This window comes from Sprattus sprattus (assembly GCF_963457725.1).
Source record: "Sprattus sprattus genome assembly, chromosome: 18".
In the NCBI taxonomy this organism is placed as follows: Eukaryota; Metazoa; Chordata; class Actinopteri; order Clupeiformes; family Clupeidae; genus Sprattus; species Sprattus sprattus.
The window spans coordinates 20,553,494-20,569,064 of NC_137916.1; the positions used below are offsets into that span (position 1 = coordinate 20,553,494).

Below are 15,571 nucleotides of genomic sequence, written 5' to 3' on the forward strand. Positions count from 1 at the left end.
TTAAATTTCACCACACTGGAACAATGTTTAGTTATTTTTCTTTTCTTAAGATAGCCCCCCCCCTCCCCATAGAAAGCAGGTGGAGGTTGGAAACAGGGGGTCCCAAGGGTCATCAATTGTTCTCTGGCTCCTGTATGGTCGAGCTGAAGCCTGTCTCCGAGGGGGCATTGGACGGCTGCCATGCAACCTCTCAGCCACTTCACACATGCACACGCTGCCCACGGCTCTGGCTACACTATACCTCTAGCCTCCCCTGCTCTGGACCCCTCTCGCTGTGCAAACTCTCATTAGGGTGAGTACAATTATGTAATGCCATCAGTCTTTGTCACATCCCTTGCTGAGTGACCCCGACAACAACAACAACAACAAACCTGCCATCAGCCAGAACAGACCTGTGAGTGAGGAGGTGAGGAGAGACACAGAGGCCCAAAGCAACGGGACTACAAGAATGGAAGGTAGACATCATTTAAAGGGCGGGAGAGGTTGGATGTCAGGCCAGGTTTCTAAGGTGGGCGTATGTTAGAGGGAAGGAGGAGAGAGCACTGACTAATATAGTATCAGTGGCATTTGGCCTGTGCAGTCACAGCCATTTTGACAGGTTTGACTGACACGGATGCAAGTCCTTGCTCAAAGTCGGCCCCGATGGAAAAGAGGCGGTTTTAATTCATCAGGAACTTAAATGGAGACCTGCTTCTGCACCCTCAGCAGTCTGTAGTCATGATGATGGATTGCCTTAGCTTACACACACACACACACACACACACACACACACACACACAGCCTAAGCAGATGACGAGAACCCCCTTGTAGTGGGATCACATGTCTGGTAAATCTGATATCAGTGCACACCCGACTCATTTAGATGGTTTATTTAATGCTCTTCAGCTGTCAACAGGCTGACAGATGTTTTTACAGACACCACACAAATGTGAATGGAATTCAAATCTATAAAGAGTTGGTGCTGGTGTCAATACAGTTACTTTAGGTGGATAGCTGATATTCCTCTCTTGAATGTTTTCTAAATATTCCATTTTTAACTACCAAGAGTAAGGCTTAAATATAGAGTTGCAGTGATGCGGTGAAATTGCATCATTATAACAGTGTCAATTATCAATATGTTGTAAAGTTAAGTGGCACAGCAGAAATAGACATAATGCATCCTTAGTTGGATTGTGAGACCCGAGAACAACACACTCAAATCTGTTGTGTTCTGTGCTCAGATTGTGTATTATCTGGGAAATGTTATCTGTTATGTCAAAGTCTGAGCATCCACTTTCCATGTGTGATATATCACCACCACAGAACAGGTAGTACAGAATGGATGAGGTCTAGCAGTCTTGCTCCTTCTTTTTCCTGTATTCTCTCCCTCTCTCTCTCTCTCTTTCTGTCACTTACACACTCTCCATCTCTTAAGAGGTCAGACAGTAGGAATGGAGACTTATCTTGGAGTCAAACTCTCTCAATGCAGTCTACACATTTACACGTTCTGTGACTCCATTTGTTTAGCTGCACTCTTTGCTAGACTAAATAACACTCTCAGTGTCTGTAGCAACTTCAAAATCACCTGGCTATTAAAATCCTGAAAGAAAGATTTCCTTGCAAAAGCTCTCTCCTTAAGTGATGTGTTCATTTCACTAGATGCCATTATTACAACAAGCAAATTGGGTTGTAGAAAGCAGGTCAGTAATGTATGTGTACGATGTGTATTTATTGTATTTACGTTTGAATTCCATTTATTTCACTTAGCATTAATTTACCATTTATTTGATGTGCTGTTTGTTGACTTTTCGTCAAAATGTCTCCTGTCGTTTGTGCTTAATGTGATGCTCTGGTGAACGTGTTTGTGCTCAGCACATGGAAAGGCAGTGGATGGGAGTCTGTCAGCGTGTTTACGAGAGACTGCAGCTCTGTGCCTGTGTACTTGCCATCCCCACGGGTGATCAACACTGTGTGCTCCCTGGAAAGAACCTGGGGAACTCATTATGCAAACTTCTGGGGAATTGATCAAACAAAGAGGGCTCAAACTGTGGAGCGATAATAAGCCAGCAGCAATGTTATTACAGATGCTCAGAACACTCATGCATTTTGCACATATTTTCTACCAGGTTATTTGCATGGGGTTCCCATTGAAGGTTTGAGAAATGTTAGTTTATATTCATGGCTGTCACACGAAAGACTGGCAGTGGGAAGGACTGAGTATCTATGTTTGCATGTGAAGGCTGGTGCAAAGACACAATGGATACTGTGCTGTGATCATGAAATTGAAAAATAAGCTCATGCCAAATTATATTCTTACACTATGTTTATCAGTACAAGTATCTCTTCATCAATCTATGACAGATAACTGATACAGAGTTTCCCCTAATTGAGAGTGGCCACTCAAGACTATAACTAAATGAACACGGATACATATGCATTGTGTGTTTATATGTGACCTTGTGCTAAACAAAGTCGTCCTCAATGACGTCAGTGAGGAAGAATAGGTCATTTGGTGTTCATATAACATAATTTTATCACATCATGCTTCCCATTAATGTATTATTTATTTTGAAATGCACAGCCTCTGCACCAATTCACAACTTGCACAATTGACCACAATTCCTTAGCCTGCAGATATGTCATGTGTCCTAATTTATACTAACAGCTCATGGTTTGCCTGTTGTGCGTGTAATTTTAGAAGTAGGATACCGCAGCGTCCAGCAGCTCTGGAGAAACTGTCCCGTTCGTTTCGCAAGCAGCAAATCCTGTTACCCACTGAATACAAATTTTCCACAGTGACGTAGGTCCTGCGTCGGAGGGAGGAGAGCGAGCAGGTCGAAGATGAATCATAGTTTACCAATTCATCTTCAGGCTATTGAGTGTCCCGTAGAAAGTGTGTCGACTTTAAAGAGTACATTTAGTGAACTGCATTTATTTATATGCCTTATTCCATATTCAATTGCACAAACCACACCCGGCATGAGATCTACTCCCTCTCTCAATTTTACCCAATGCCCACCACGCATCTTTTTAAGCCTGGACAAACGTGTGGGACAGTTCATTACGTATGCTGTTAATGCAGCACAAGATGCTAAAAATGAACATAATCCGAACTATCGTTGCAATTATAGAACTGCCCACAAAAAAAAAACCAGGAAATCGTCGCTGCATTGCATCAAAGTAAATTGAACTGCTGTGCAATGAAGCTACACGTTAAGCCATATTTAAATATAGAACATGGATAACTTCCAGCTCACATCACGGTTTTTCCTGGGGCCTACTTAAAACTTTTAATCTTTTGAAAGAGGGAGAGCAATAAAAAACCTTACTGCATAGGTTAAGATTCCTCACCGTTCGCCGTTCTGTTTGATACATTGTCAACTTAGCTTGTGCAGGCTGGTACCGTTCGTGTTTATTAAAATACAGCGCAATTATTTGTTACTCACAAGTAGCCTATATATCAGTAAAATATTGTAAAACTCTGGTAACATTTTACAGTGTACTCTAACTGGTTACACTACAATCACCATCATGTTCGCTTTACAGGTCTTTCCCATTTTGATTGCTTTTGATGTGGAGATTGCCATGTCTCCCAATTTGGTTAATCTAGTGTGTGCTCATCCCTGGCAGCATGCGTTTGAAACTGATCATGGTAGGAGCATGTCTTGCCCAAAGCACTATGGTACAACTCCTGTTGTTTTTAAATGTGCTTTACAAATAAATATGACTTGAACTGACTTTCCAAAAGCAACTACTCGCTCTGACTTGAGATTATTCATCATCCTTGATTTTAAAAAACAGAATGCATTTTGTAGAAGAAACTATAAACTTTGTGACAGCTTCTTTACCCGTCATATGATTTAGTTATGGCTGACCAGATGAGATGAAAATGGTTGATGAGGTGCAGATGACTGACATGAACATGGTTATGGTAGGAGCATGTCTTGCCCAAAGCACTATGGTACAACTCCTGTTGTTTTTAAATGTGCTTTACAAATAAATATGACTTGAACTGACTTATTTGCACTTAAATAAATCGGCTGGAAAATGTTTCGATGCGTTTAATGGGCCTATAACACAGTAGCCAAGCGCTGTGTCCCGCATTTTGCAGATTTCTTTTCCGCAGAGGCACAACAGAAAAATCTGTACGGAGACAGAGGACCCCTCCCCGACAGACTGGTTGCTTTGGTGCTCTCTCGGTCGGACCTCCAATTGGCTAGCAAGCGCGGTGGGCAGGAGCTCTGCTGAGCCTCTCGCTGTCATTAGCGGCATCCAGAAACGGAGGAGACAATAGGGCAACAGCAATAAGCCTGACAGAGGCAGCGGAACGACGGCACCCAGCAAGGTGACACGCTGTTATGCGTTCAGTGATTGATCAGCATTTCAACGCGGATAATTTAACCATAAATACATGCACTCGAAGACAACGAGCGGATACCTATCGTATCGTGACTGAGTGACTTTCTTGTGAAGGAGTGACTGCAATATGTCCTGCATATCATAATCGACTTGAAAGGTGAGTGTTTGCAGCGGAATGGTCTTGGATTTATTAGCACAGGACTAATGTCAGTAAGCTGTTTGTGTTTATTCGGTGTTATATAATTAGTTGCCACACTATACTGTGTCTGTGTATCGATTCTCCAAAGCTACTGCTTGTTCTGAGCAAGAAGGAATACATTTCTAATCTAGAAATGGATGAATTTGCGTAAAACAAAACATGTTTAAGTCGCTGACGAAAAGGGGCGTGTGTCATCAAGTTTATTCATTTATTATTTGTTTATTTTAGATATGGGTTTGGTATTTGGTACTTCCTTTTTGTATCCGTATCGTTTTTTGTTTCAGGCAGCGACAGAGGAGGTATTACTGTGTGCGCAAGATAATAGGGATTGATCGTCTGTTGCCCTTAGAAAGATATGCGACTTGAACTGTTGTCACTGAACTGATCCTTTTCTGAGACCTGAGAGTATTTTATGTGAAACCAGGTTGTTTGTTTCTTTGGAAGTATATGACTGCTCTGTGCAGACAGACTGAAGAATTTATGCATCACATAGATAACAACAGCTAGTCTCTCTCTCTCACACACACACACACACACACACACACAAAGGATAGACATGTATTTGTGAGCCTGACATTCATCTGAATTGATTTTAACTCCTCATGCATGCTTGCAGTTCTATCATTAGTTGGCATGGAGCCCATACAGACAGAGCTGTGGGTCAGTTATGGTAGAGATATGTAGACGGAGCTGTAGTGTGTTATGTGTTAAAACAATGTACTGCTAGTTCTACTACTTTTCTCTCTCTAGCTTGTGGTCTTAAACCCCCCCCCCCACACACACACACACACTTTTCTCTCTCGCCGACCAAATTGGCCATTCCTTCAGACCCTGCCTCACGTCCTTCCACCATCAGCCCAGATGAACAGCCATCTCTGTGTTCCCTTCAAGAGAAAGAGAGGCCACAGTCAGCTGGCTGGGAGCCTCTCAACTGATCTGTCTCCAAAGCCTGTACACAATGGGAGTGCTGGCGAATGTGAACACAGCTTGTAGCTGACTTCCTTTGATGAGCTTCAACCTTACATGAGGATTCAGTGAGAATGAGAAGTAAAGGGAGAGAGCAAGAGGGAGAAAGAGAGAGGGACAAGTGTTTGAGACAGAGACAGACAATACATAGACATAGACATAGAGACTAAAATCAAGAGAAATAAGGTGAGAGTCTGACAGGTAGAACAGAGTGTGTGTTAAGAGAAAGACAGACAGAGTCATGCAAAGAGGGAGACAGACATGGAGATTGATGCTTAATCCAGGCTCCAACCAGCAGAGCAACACTAACAGGGCAGCAGGACGGGGCTCACCCTGAGACAAGACACATCATGACTCACTTTACTGGCAGTTAGCAGCTGACCATATCAGATCCGGCCCTCATATGGGCCAGGTCGGGCCCGGACAAGGGCTGGATGGGTGCCAGAGTCTTCTGCTCTCGGGATAAGTACACTGGCTTGCCTGCAGCGCTAGAGATGTATTGCATCACAATGTAAATGGCAGCGCAACATTTTTGGGGGATTGGATTAGTCACTGTGACCTGCACCTCAAACAGCAGTGAAGAGTTAGCCTTTGTGACTAATCAGATAAGTTGATAGTGGTGGGCAGAGCTACAGCGAGTGTGCACGTCAGAGCCAGTCCGGGACCCTCCTTTAGTGGATCTCAGAAACACAACAGGCTCACAGTCGGCCCTTCCTGACATTTCAGCCTGAAAGAACTCAGCTGCTTCCATGTTGCACCACTGATGAAAGAGAGGAAACGGTTTAATGTATATGGAATGACTATACACTGTTTCACTCATCGTTTGAGGTTGGCTGTTAAAGGGGATCAGCTCCTCGGGCTTCAGTTCCTAAACAAGTCTGAAAGAACGAGTAGGGGAGAGGGTGAGAGAAAGAGAGCAGATTAGGTTGATAATTCACTCCTTTTCAGCCTCAGAGAAGGCAGAGAATGCAAGAAAAGAGAGCAAAACCACAGAGTGAAACTCACAGTACACCCACATACACTCAGCTCTATTTGGCTAAGAGCCTGCAGGTCCTTTCTCCTGCAGTTCAAGGGCAGAGAACGGGCTTCATGAAGATGAATGTTTTGCAGTGGAGTCGGAGAGTGCCGGTGTGTGGTTTAATGCATTGTTTGACCACACTGCTATGTTGGCTATTTGTTGTTACTGCCCACATGGCAAAGTGTAGTCATTACAGTGATTTGTTGCAAGTGTCAAAGTGCAGATTCATGTTGGTGCGTTTCATCAAAAAAAGAGTTGGCTGGGAGAATTGGTTGCCAAGGAATGCTGTGCTGTTCGTTTTATTCCTTCCCTTATCAGATGGATGACTAGTTGAATATTCGGCCACCTTCATTCGTTTCCTTTGGCTGTGTCATCCAACGGCATATATTTAAGGTTATGTTCAAGGTTTATTACGTGATCTGATTTGAAGATGTCCTCCTAAATTCACTGCACTTGACAGGGAGGTGTCTCTGTGTGTATCTGTGTGTGGACTCCAACGTCAACTATGTTTCATTGTTAGGGCCAGGCAACAGTCATCTTGTCTCGTGCCATGGACCTGGATGCAGAGGCAGAGGCAGAGGCAGAGGCAGAGGCAGAGGCAGAGGCAGAGGCAGAGGCAGAGGCAGAGGCAGAGGCATCCATGTAGTAAGATTGAGGGAGCTACTGGAAGGCTTTGGCTTTGTGCTCCGTGACTGAAAAGTAGCCTCATCTTACGAACAATACTCCCAGGACAGTAAAACCAGCCAGGCAATTAGGATAAACACGCAAGTGTGACAAACTGCTCATCATACTCCCACAGATCCTCTTGGGCATGGCAGCCATAAAAATCCTAGGAAAGAAGGTATATAGCGTATGCTGGTGTGGGCTGCGTCAGCTTTGCAACAGCGGAGTTGCACTTAATAATTATTGCGCTCTGTGTGACTCGCGTCCTCCCATGTTTTTGATGGGCTGGTGATCGTGCATTTTGGCCGTTAATGCGTGCTTTTAGTCTGCGTGCGTGTGTGAAGACCTTTAGTTTGCTCGACCTTCTCACTTGGTGTTTAATTGACCTAGCCTGCTAGAGGCCTAAGGGGGACAATGTTCTTTTACGGTTGACACTGACGGACATGAGGACAACACTTTCAATGCACACGCACACAGACTCATGCCGACTACACCAGCTGACTGTCTCTCTTTTCCCCTCCCTTTCTCTCTCCCCCTCTTCCTCTCTCTCCCTCTCTCTTGCTCCATTTCTCCTGTCTGGCTTATACCTTCATCCTCCTAGGTGCTAATGGAAAACACATTCTTAAACATGCTATGTCATTTGCAGACCTTCACAGATGGCGCATATTGGCTGGACGTGCCATGCATCCTGTCTTGTTTAAAGGAGAACTGGCGATGCCTCAGCGCTGTCAGAGGTGTGAAGTCTATTCTACTCTGCCTACCTAGGGACAGAGAGTGCAAACCAGTTCTTGTTCTCACTTGCGGATGGCAGCTGACTCATATTTGGCCCTGTTCTGGAACAAATCTACTGGATCCATGCCAAACCAGGGCCAAATCCACGCCAAATCAGATCTGGAATCAGCCAAACTGTAAGGGGCTTCAAGATCTATCACAGATTATAGGTTAGAGGCTTAAAATGTGTCATTGCCAAGACAATCTTATGTTTAAGCATATACTGTATATGCTTTTCTCAAATAAATGATGAATTCTTCTTTTGATTCTGTAAAAATACAACTGTAACCATCCAGTATTAATTATAGAATAACGAGATAAACTTGAACTTGATGGAGAGCCTGCTGTAAACATTTTACACATGGCCATAGTGACATTGCAGTATTTTACTGAATAATTAAATGTCCAAAATGATCAGTGAAGTTTCCCTTATGGAAAAGTAAAAACACACAGGAATCACACTGTATCACATTGTATAATACTTGCATGATAAATGGAAAAGAGCTTATATATTATGCATATACAGCATACTAAAAATGCATTATGCTCTTTTACATGCCCGGCAGGTCATGTATAAAATATGAATTTTCTTTATATGACTGGATATGAAAGGGGCCATAATTATGTGTGTTAACACACTGTAATCATATACACTATTTAAAAATGAATATATATGACTTTTTCCCTATGGGCTCAAATGGTTTCCTCCCTGATTTGCCACCAGATTTGCAAATGGGCCTCTTTCAGGTGACCAGCAGTGCTACGTCCGTGGTGCATGGGGCTCCATTGTGCATGAGGCTCTGTGGTGCATGAGGCATACTGAGTACACCATACTGAGCCCCTCCATAACTCAGTGCTACTCGCTCAGCTGGGCACATTCATAGCGCTTTATTGACTGACTTACAGGGTGAAATGTTAATTGGAGTTTCACAAGTGGCAAAACAGTTGGCACGGTGTACAGAGATTGGGTCCACAGCAAAGGTTTGAATAGAGAGAGGAGAGCTCTGCTTTTGTCATGCTAACTGGGGCCTGCCAGGCCCTTTTCAAAATTGAACCTTCTTGTTTTCAAACAGTTCTCTGGTTTTGTATTCTCCATTGATGCGCTGTTCCTTTCAGGGGCCGACGTGTGTGTGTGATCTTTGGCACTTGAAAGGGGTTCCGCCAAACAGGAAGTGGAGCAGGATGCAAAATGTTACATAACATTTTTTTCCCCCTTTTTCTTTTGGCTCAGATAATTCCAGTCATTGTCACTCTGATGTTTGCGATAAGAGGGTTGTGTGTGTGTGTGTGTGTGTGTGTGTGTGTAAGCACGTGTCTGTCTATGTGAGAGAAAGAGGTGTGGCCCTTTCAAATCCTCAATGTAGAAAAAAAGAAAGAAGGATGAAAAGAAAAAAAGAGAAACATTTTTCTTTATTTTTTATTTTTTTTTACAATTCTTCTCTCTCTTCTACTTTACTCTCTTCTCAGTGTCCACTTCCTTCAGATCTCCCATCTTGGTTCTCGGCCTCCCCCTCTGGAAGCATGACCTCGTCCTCCTCGCCTCGCGGCTCTCGCGGCTCCATCGACATCTTGGAGGAGCTGCAGCTTATCGCCGCCCAGAACATGGAGAAGCTGGAGATCAATAGGTACTATGAGGTCATCCGCGAGCTGGGCAAGGGGACCTACGGGAAGGTGGATCTAGTGGTCCATAAAATCAGAGGTGAGTGTAACAGTCAACAGAAGCAACAGAATGTCTCTCTGTGCTTTTCCCTGTGCAGGCAGAATACTGACTTAACATAAAGAGTTAAAAGGGTTTTCATCAGAGGCGTCTGCCAGAGCCAATTTAGAGCAGGCTGACACATCCTGCACACTCAAAGCGATTACATCGTGTGGTTCCAAATGGGATGCGTCTGGCATCTGTAACTTGTGGTGAACTAATACGCCTTGATCCTTTATTTTTCGATGCCCAGCTGCTCGTGAGAAACCCACTTGTCAGGGTGTGAGGGAACTGGCATGCGCACTTTTTCTCAGAGTGGATGTAGGCGAAGTTAAAGAGCTGTGCAGATTGCTTATCAAAATGTTAATTTCTCAGAGATCTGACCAGGGTGCCCTGAGTATGCAAGCACATTCTTCACCATCTGTCCTCATGCCTTTGAAGTAAGGGCCTGTTGCAAAATGAATAAACCCCTTCTACCTCTGTGCTGTGAAGGCTAATGGTGCTGTTGAGCATACACAGTTTCACTGGTCTATTCTTTACCTTTTTTTTTTGGAGTGCTGTGAAAGGGCTCGCCATCTGTTGCCAATGCAAAATGAGCAGCCTTTGTTTCTGACTTAGAGAACACACAAAGAGACAGGCTTTTCATGCAACCTTCATTTCTTGAGTGCACCACCACATTGCCTTTGGATTTGCGTTGGCTAAATAAATACAGCTCGCTTATAGAGTGCTTTTACCTTTGCTCTCGGGTACGTACGGATGATGAGTTTTTAATGACCTGAGTACAGCTCTTGTTCTAAGACCCCCCCCCCATGCTGTGTAATGGGGTATGATATTAGTGAAAGAGGCCAGACTGGAGCATAAATTACTGCTTTGGGAGTTGAGTTGGCAATAAAATAGAACTATGAATGCTTACTTACATTAGCACGATCAATTTAGCAACCCACTCCCTCTTGATGGTAATAGTTTTATGATGGCGGTGATCATATTCTGCACTTCCTGTTTTTATGCTCAACACTGCTACACAGCAAAAGAGCAATGACTGCAGTCATGGGATCTTGGTGGCGTGTCATTGGACAAAAACGTAGCCAGAGGGAAAAACAGTTTTCCTGTGTTTGCAAATCTCTGTTTTACCTGACATGCAAAAACATTGTTAACAGTTCTCCTCTAATGCATTTTGCTCCTGAAGGTGTATCCTTGTAAATATATCCTATATTCAAGGCACACTCAATAACTGTTGTGTCCAAACATACAATCTAAATGTGGAAACCATGTACTAGTAGTTAATCTGTCATAATATGGAAATACATTTTTCGCACAGAGGACGAATGACACTATGAGAATACATATTTGTGCAGTGATTTTAATTGGATAATTATGCATTCGTATGACTTTGCTTTGTCAACGTTCACATCCCAGAGAAGATGATCGACAGGACCACATGCAGCTGGCTGGCTGTTTCTACGCTTTACTGAGCTGCTCAAAGCAAGCTGACTGCTTTGTCGTGTATTTTGTTCTGTCTTGATTTACCATCCACGCCTCTGAGCTGAACAACAAGGGAATGGAAACATTCCCATCTGGCTGGCTGTGCTGTAGTGCTGTCGTGGTGTAACTGCAGGAGCGTATTAATTCCATGGCTTTGCTCAAGATCAGTGTCGTTTTCAAACCTAGTGTTCCTCTCTGGTCTCATCCAGTTCCTGTGTTCTTGTCATTCGGTGGGAAAAAAACAGCATGTTGGTAGGAGATATTGTAGACAACTTCCTCCATGATTGCTTTGTACATGGCTCTCCCCAAACCCCGGAAACCATTCCATGCTTTTAGCGTCTTTACATTATAAATGAAGCAAAAGAACTCAGCGGCAGTCTAAGAGCAGAGGAGAAGTCATTATCCATCTCATTTCAGATGCTGTCGTCTTAAGACAGAACACTGGCTTTACAAGTCTTAGCCCCCTGAGGAATGTACTTGTCAAAGCAGAGTTGACCTTGAGACTGAGGTTTTCCTGGAGCAAGGCAGGCGTTTGAATTTAAATAGGTTTCTGTCCCTTTAAAAACAAGATTTGATATGGAGCAGTCATTTTAATTCAGAACTGTATGTTTAATGACCGAGAACTCGACCAATGCACAATTCAATTTAATGTGATGGTTACATGAAACTACGTAGTCATCATCGAATGTGTCAAAGTCCTGATACAAAAAAATCTTGTGACACAAAAGACTCCAAGAGAATTCTATGTATTGTGCGATATGAGATAGTATACCTGACCCCTATTGTGGCTGTTAACTGTTGATATTGGCATATTATATTTTATAATTTATACTACAACGTGTTGAGCAGTATTTATGCCTTCTGTCACACAGGCACTAAAATGGCTCTGAAGTACCTGCGGAAGAAGACCACCAAGCTGAAGAGCTTCCTGCGGGAGTACAGCATCTCACTCTACCTGTCGCCCTGCCCCTACATCATCAACATGTTTGGCATTGCCTTCGAGACAGACGACTACTACATCTTCGCTCAGGAGTACGCCTCAGCTGGTGACCTCTTCGACATCATTCCGCCCCAGGTGAGGGGAAGCGGTGTGGTTTGGTGTGTGTGTGTGCGTGTTTGTGTGTGTGTGTGTGTGTGTTAGTGTGTGTGTTATTTGGTTGTGTGCAGGCACGATCTAGTGCACTCTTCTCAGTTCTCATTTCTTTAGTCCTCTTCTCTCACACGATAAGCCAAAGTTGTTGTTGGGTATTAGGGTCTCCAGGAGTTGATCTGTTGTGAGTTTGTCAGAAGACAGTATATCAGACACTACCAGTGTGTCTGAGGATAGAAACCTGCATAGATACATGGCAGTATATACTCTCCATTGGTTATGTTGTATAATTCATATAATAATGACTATTACAAATTAAACATTGTTGAAACCTGAAACAAATTGACACAAACCATTTATCCACTTTAGCAACAGTGAACATAAACATAGCCTAGTTAGGATGTGTCCGGCCTTAACAGGGACGTTCTTAGGGCATTCCTTCACCTTCATGACCGACCCAGTTATCAGACAAGTGGGTCGCTCTGTGAAGCTCACCTAGGAAAATTCTTCCATACTTGAGTCAGGCCTTCTTTACTCTCTTTCACTTTTCTTGACTTGCAATGTCACTGTTTGGATGTTGGAAAAATAAATGTGTTACATATTAATCAGATAACCTTGAAGAAATGTAACTTTTCTGAAGTATCTAGTTCTTTTGTATTGTGAATGTTTGTATTCTCGGCGCAATGATGGATAGGCTAGTGGAAAGGACATGGTGTTTTTGTTCGATGTTATATCATCTAGCCATGACAACATAGAGGCCTATTTTTAGATGCTTTTGCAAAGCAAATGTTTCAAGGGTGTACTCTAGTTAAGGAAACATTTTAAAGGTACAATAGGAGGTTTCCCACCTGCAGGGACACTTAAAAGAAACTATATGTAGCATTTTGACCAGTGACTAGCATACACCTTGTCTTTTTCAGTCACTGATTAAAGCATGAACAAATTGTTTATACTTTACGTTTTCTCCTATTCAGGTTTTTAATTGAATTTAATTTCTCATGCTACCTTTTTACACTTCTACGGATGAGCCTCTTATTGTTCTTGTCCTTTGGAAACTAAGAAACTACGCCGTTTTCTTTTCCTGACTGACACTACCACTGTTCTTCTTTCTCCAGGTGGGTCTCCCTGAGGTAGTTGCTAAGCGCTGTGTGCACCAGGTGGCCATTGGCCTGGACTTCCTGCATGGCAGGAAGCTGGTGCACCGCGATATCAAGCCCGAGAACGTGCTCATCTTCGACCGCGAGTGCCGCAAGGTGAAGCTGTCGGACTTCGGCATGACGCGACGTGCTGGCTCACCGGTGAAGCGTGTGAGTGGCACAATCCCGTACACGGCGCCAGAGCTGTGTGATGCCTCGCGACGCGACGGATTCCTGGTGGAGCCCAGCACCGACGTGTGGGCCTTCGGCGTGCTGCTCTTCTGCATGCTCACGGGCAACTTCCCCTGGGAGAAGGCACTGCCCTCGGACGCCTTCTACGAGGAGTTCGCCCGCTGGCAGCGCGGCCGTTCGGCCCAAGTGCCCTCGCAGTGGCGCCGCTTCACGCCCCAGGCGCTGCGCATGTTCCGCCGCCTGCTCGCCATCCAGCAGGACCGCCGCTGCTCCGTCAAGGACGTCTTCGCCCACTTCGACGACTACTGGATGCTGGACACTGAGAACGGGAACGTGCCCACCATCGTCACGGTGAAGGGAGTGGCATCGGCGACGGTATCATCATCTGGGGCAGGGGCGCACTCCTCCCCCTCCTCTGCAGGCGGCAGTGGCCCCCCTACCGAGCTCAGCAGCTCTTCGTCATCTGAGGAAGACGAGCTGGTCGAGCGGCTGAAGCAGCAGAGCCTCTCGGCAGTGGTGACCAAGGGCGGCATCATTATGGAGCCCTCACACTACTCCTCCTCGGCCAACAGCTCGCCCGCATCCAATAACGGCTATGAGCGAGCCTCTCGCGACAGCAACGGCAATGGCGGCCGCATCCTCGTCACCACGCCCATCGAGATTTGCGTTTAAATGTCTACAGCCTTTTTTTTGGTTGAGGAAGCTGTGAAACAGATGCGGTTTAAAATACTAGTGAAGCGCTGAACACCTTGTGGTCAGGGGAGAATGCGAGACGAGACAAGACTGGTGAGACTGTGTATCTAAAGCTGGATGATGGACATGAAAAAGGACATGAGCTAGATTAGCCAAGGGAGACTTTTAACTTTGTTTCCCATCCAAAATTCCCTGTGAGGCATTGATGGAGTGTGGGGGAGAGAGGAAGACAATCACTGCTCATCAACCCTGTGTGTGATGGAGGTGAAAAGATGACATTAACACCCATAATAATACAAAAACTACAACAATGGAGACCAAACTACATCCCCTGAAAACTGACTGGGAGGACGAACAGGACAGCTGCACTCGTTTGTGCTGCAGTGGATCTGGCCTGAACCTAGTTTCCCTAAAGCAATATGTGCTGTGTCAAAATAACATTGTGCTGTGACAACCAAACAGGCAAACCTTCTAAAATAAACAACACAAAAGAAGCAACAAATTCAGAAACACAGGGTCGGATGCTTCTGCGGATGAAAACGGTGTAAAGTGGACAGTTCTGAATCAACTGTTAAGTTATGCTTGATTATCAACTTGTAACTGCAATGTCAACAGTGCTACTACTTTGTTTATATACTTGCGTGTTTGTGGGTGTGAGCTCATGCAAGTGATTTTTTTGTGGTTTAGTTTGCATAATTTATTTACTTGAATCTCAACCTTTATGTGTGTCCATTTCATTTTTAAGCAGTAGCATTTGGGTTTTTAAATAACTAACCACTACTGCAGTTAGTAAACGTCAGTCAAAGCCTCATCATTTGGTTTACCAATGTGAAAAGCACCATTAATAGACCCTGAATCATTACCTCCCTCAACCACTGTCCGAGTTGTGGAAACAACAACAAACAACAACAGTTGTGGAAACAACAACAAATACTGGCCAGTCTCAATCTGAACCAAGAAAACAAAGGGACAATGTTTGTGTACGATCCAGAGAATAGGGTTATGTTTACATGCTTGGGTTTCCTACCTTAACAATAAGGTAGGATTTATCTGCTTTTTCTGATGAAACTGAGTAAGGACATAGCATGGTGTTGAGGGCTTGAGAAGACTTTCATGTACACAGGTGTACAGACACACTCTGGAAAGGAAACAGGGAGGATTTCATTTAGTTTTTCCTTCTTTTTACTCAGGTATATCACCAAGCCTTTCATTTCTCATGATACAAAACCACAGTTTTCTTTCGTGTCGTGGCTCGGTAGGCCATTAACTGATGATTAAAGCACCAGAATCTCTAATCACTTATCAAACTGGACTGTCCTACCCTCAA

General features: G+C 44.1%; 1 protein-coding gene across 1 annotated transcript; it reads left to right on the forward strand.

Moving 5' to 3' along the window:
* Positions 1 to 9,476: 9,476 nt before the first annotated feature.
* Positions 9,477 to 14,223, forward strand: LOC308379878 (serine/threonine-protein kinase SBK1-like; the record flags this gene model as incomplete). Its single annotated transcript, XM_080857141.1, has 3 exons — positions 9,477 to 9,654; positions 12,006 to 12,208; positions 13,339 to 14,223. 3 exons carry the CDS (start codon positions 9,477 to 9,479, stop codon positions 14,221 to 14,223), a joined length of 1,266 nt encoding a protein of 421 aa, XP_080713267.1.
* Between the last annotated feature and the right edge of the window lie 1,348 nt (positions 14,224 to 15,571).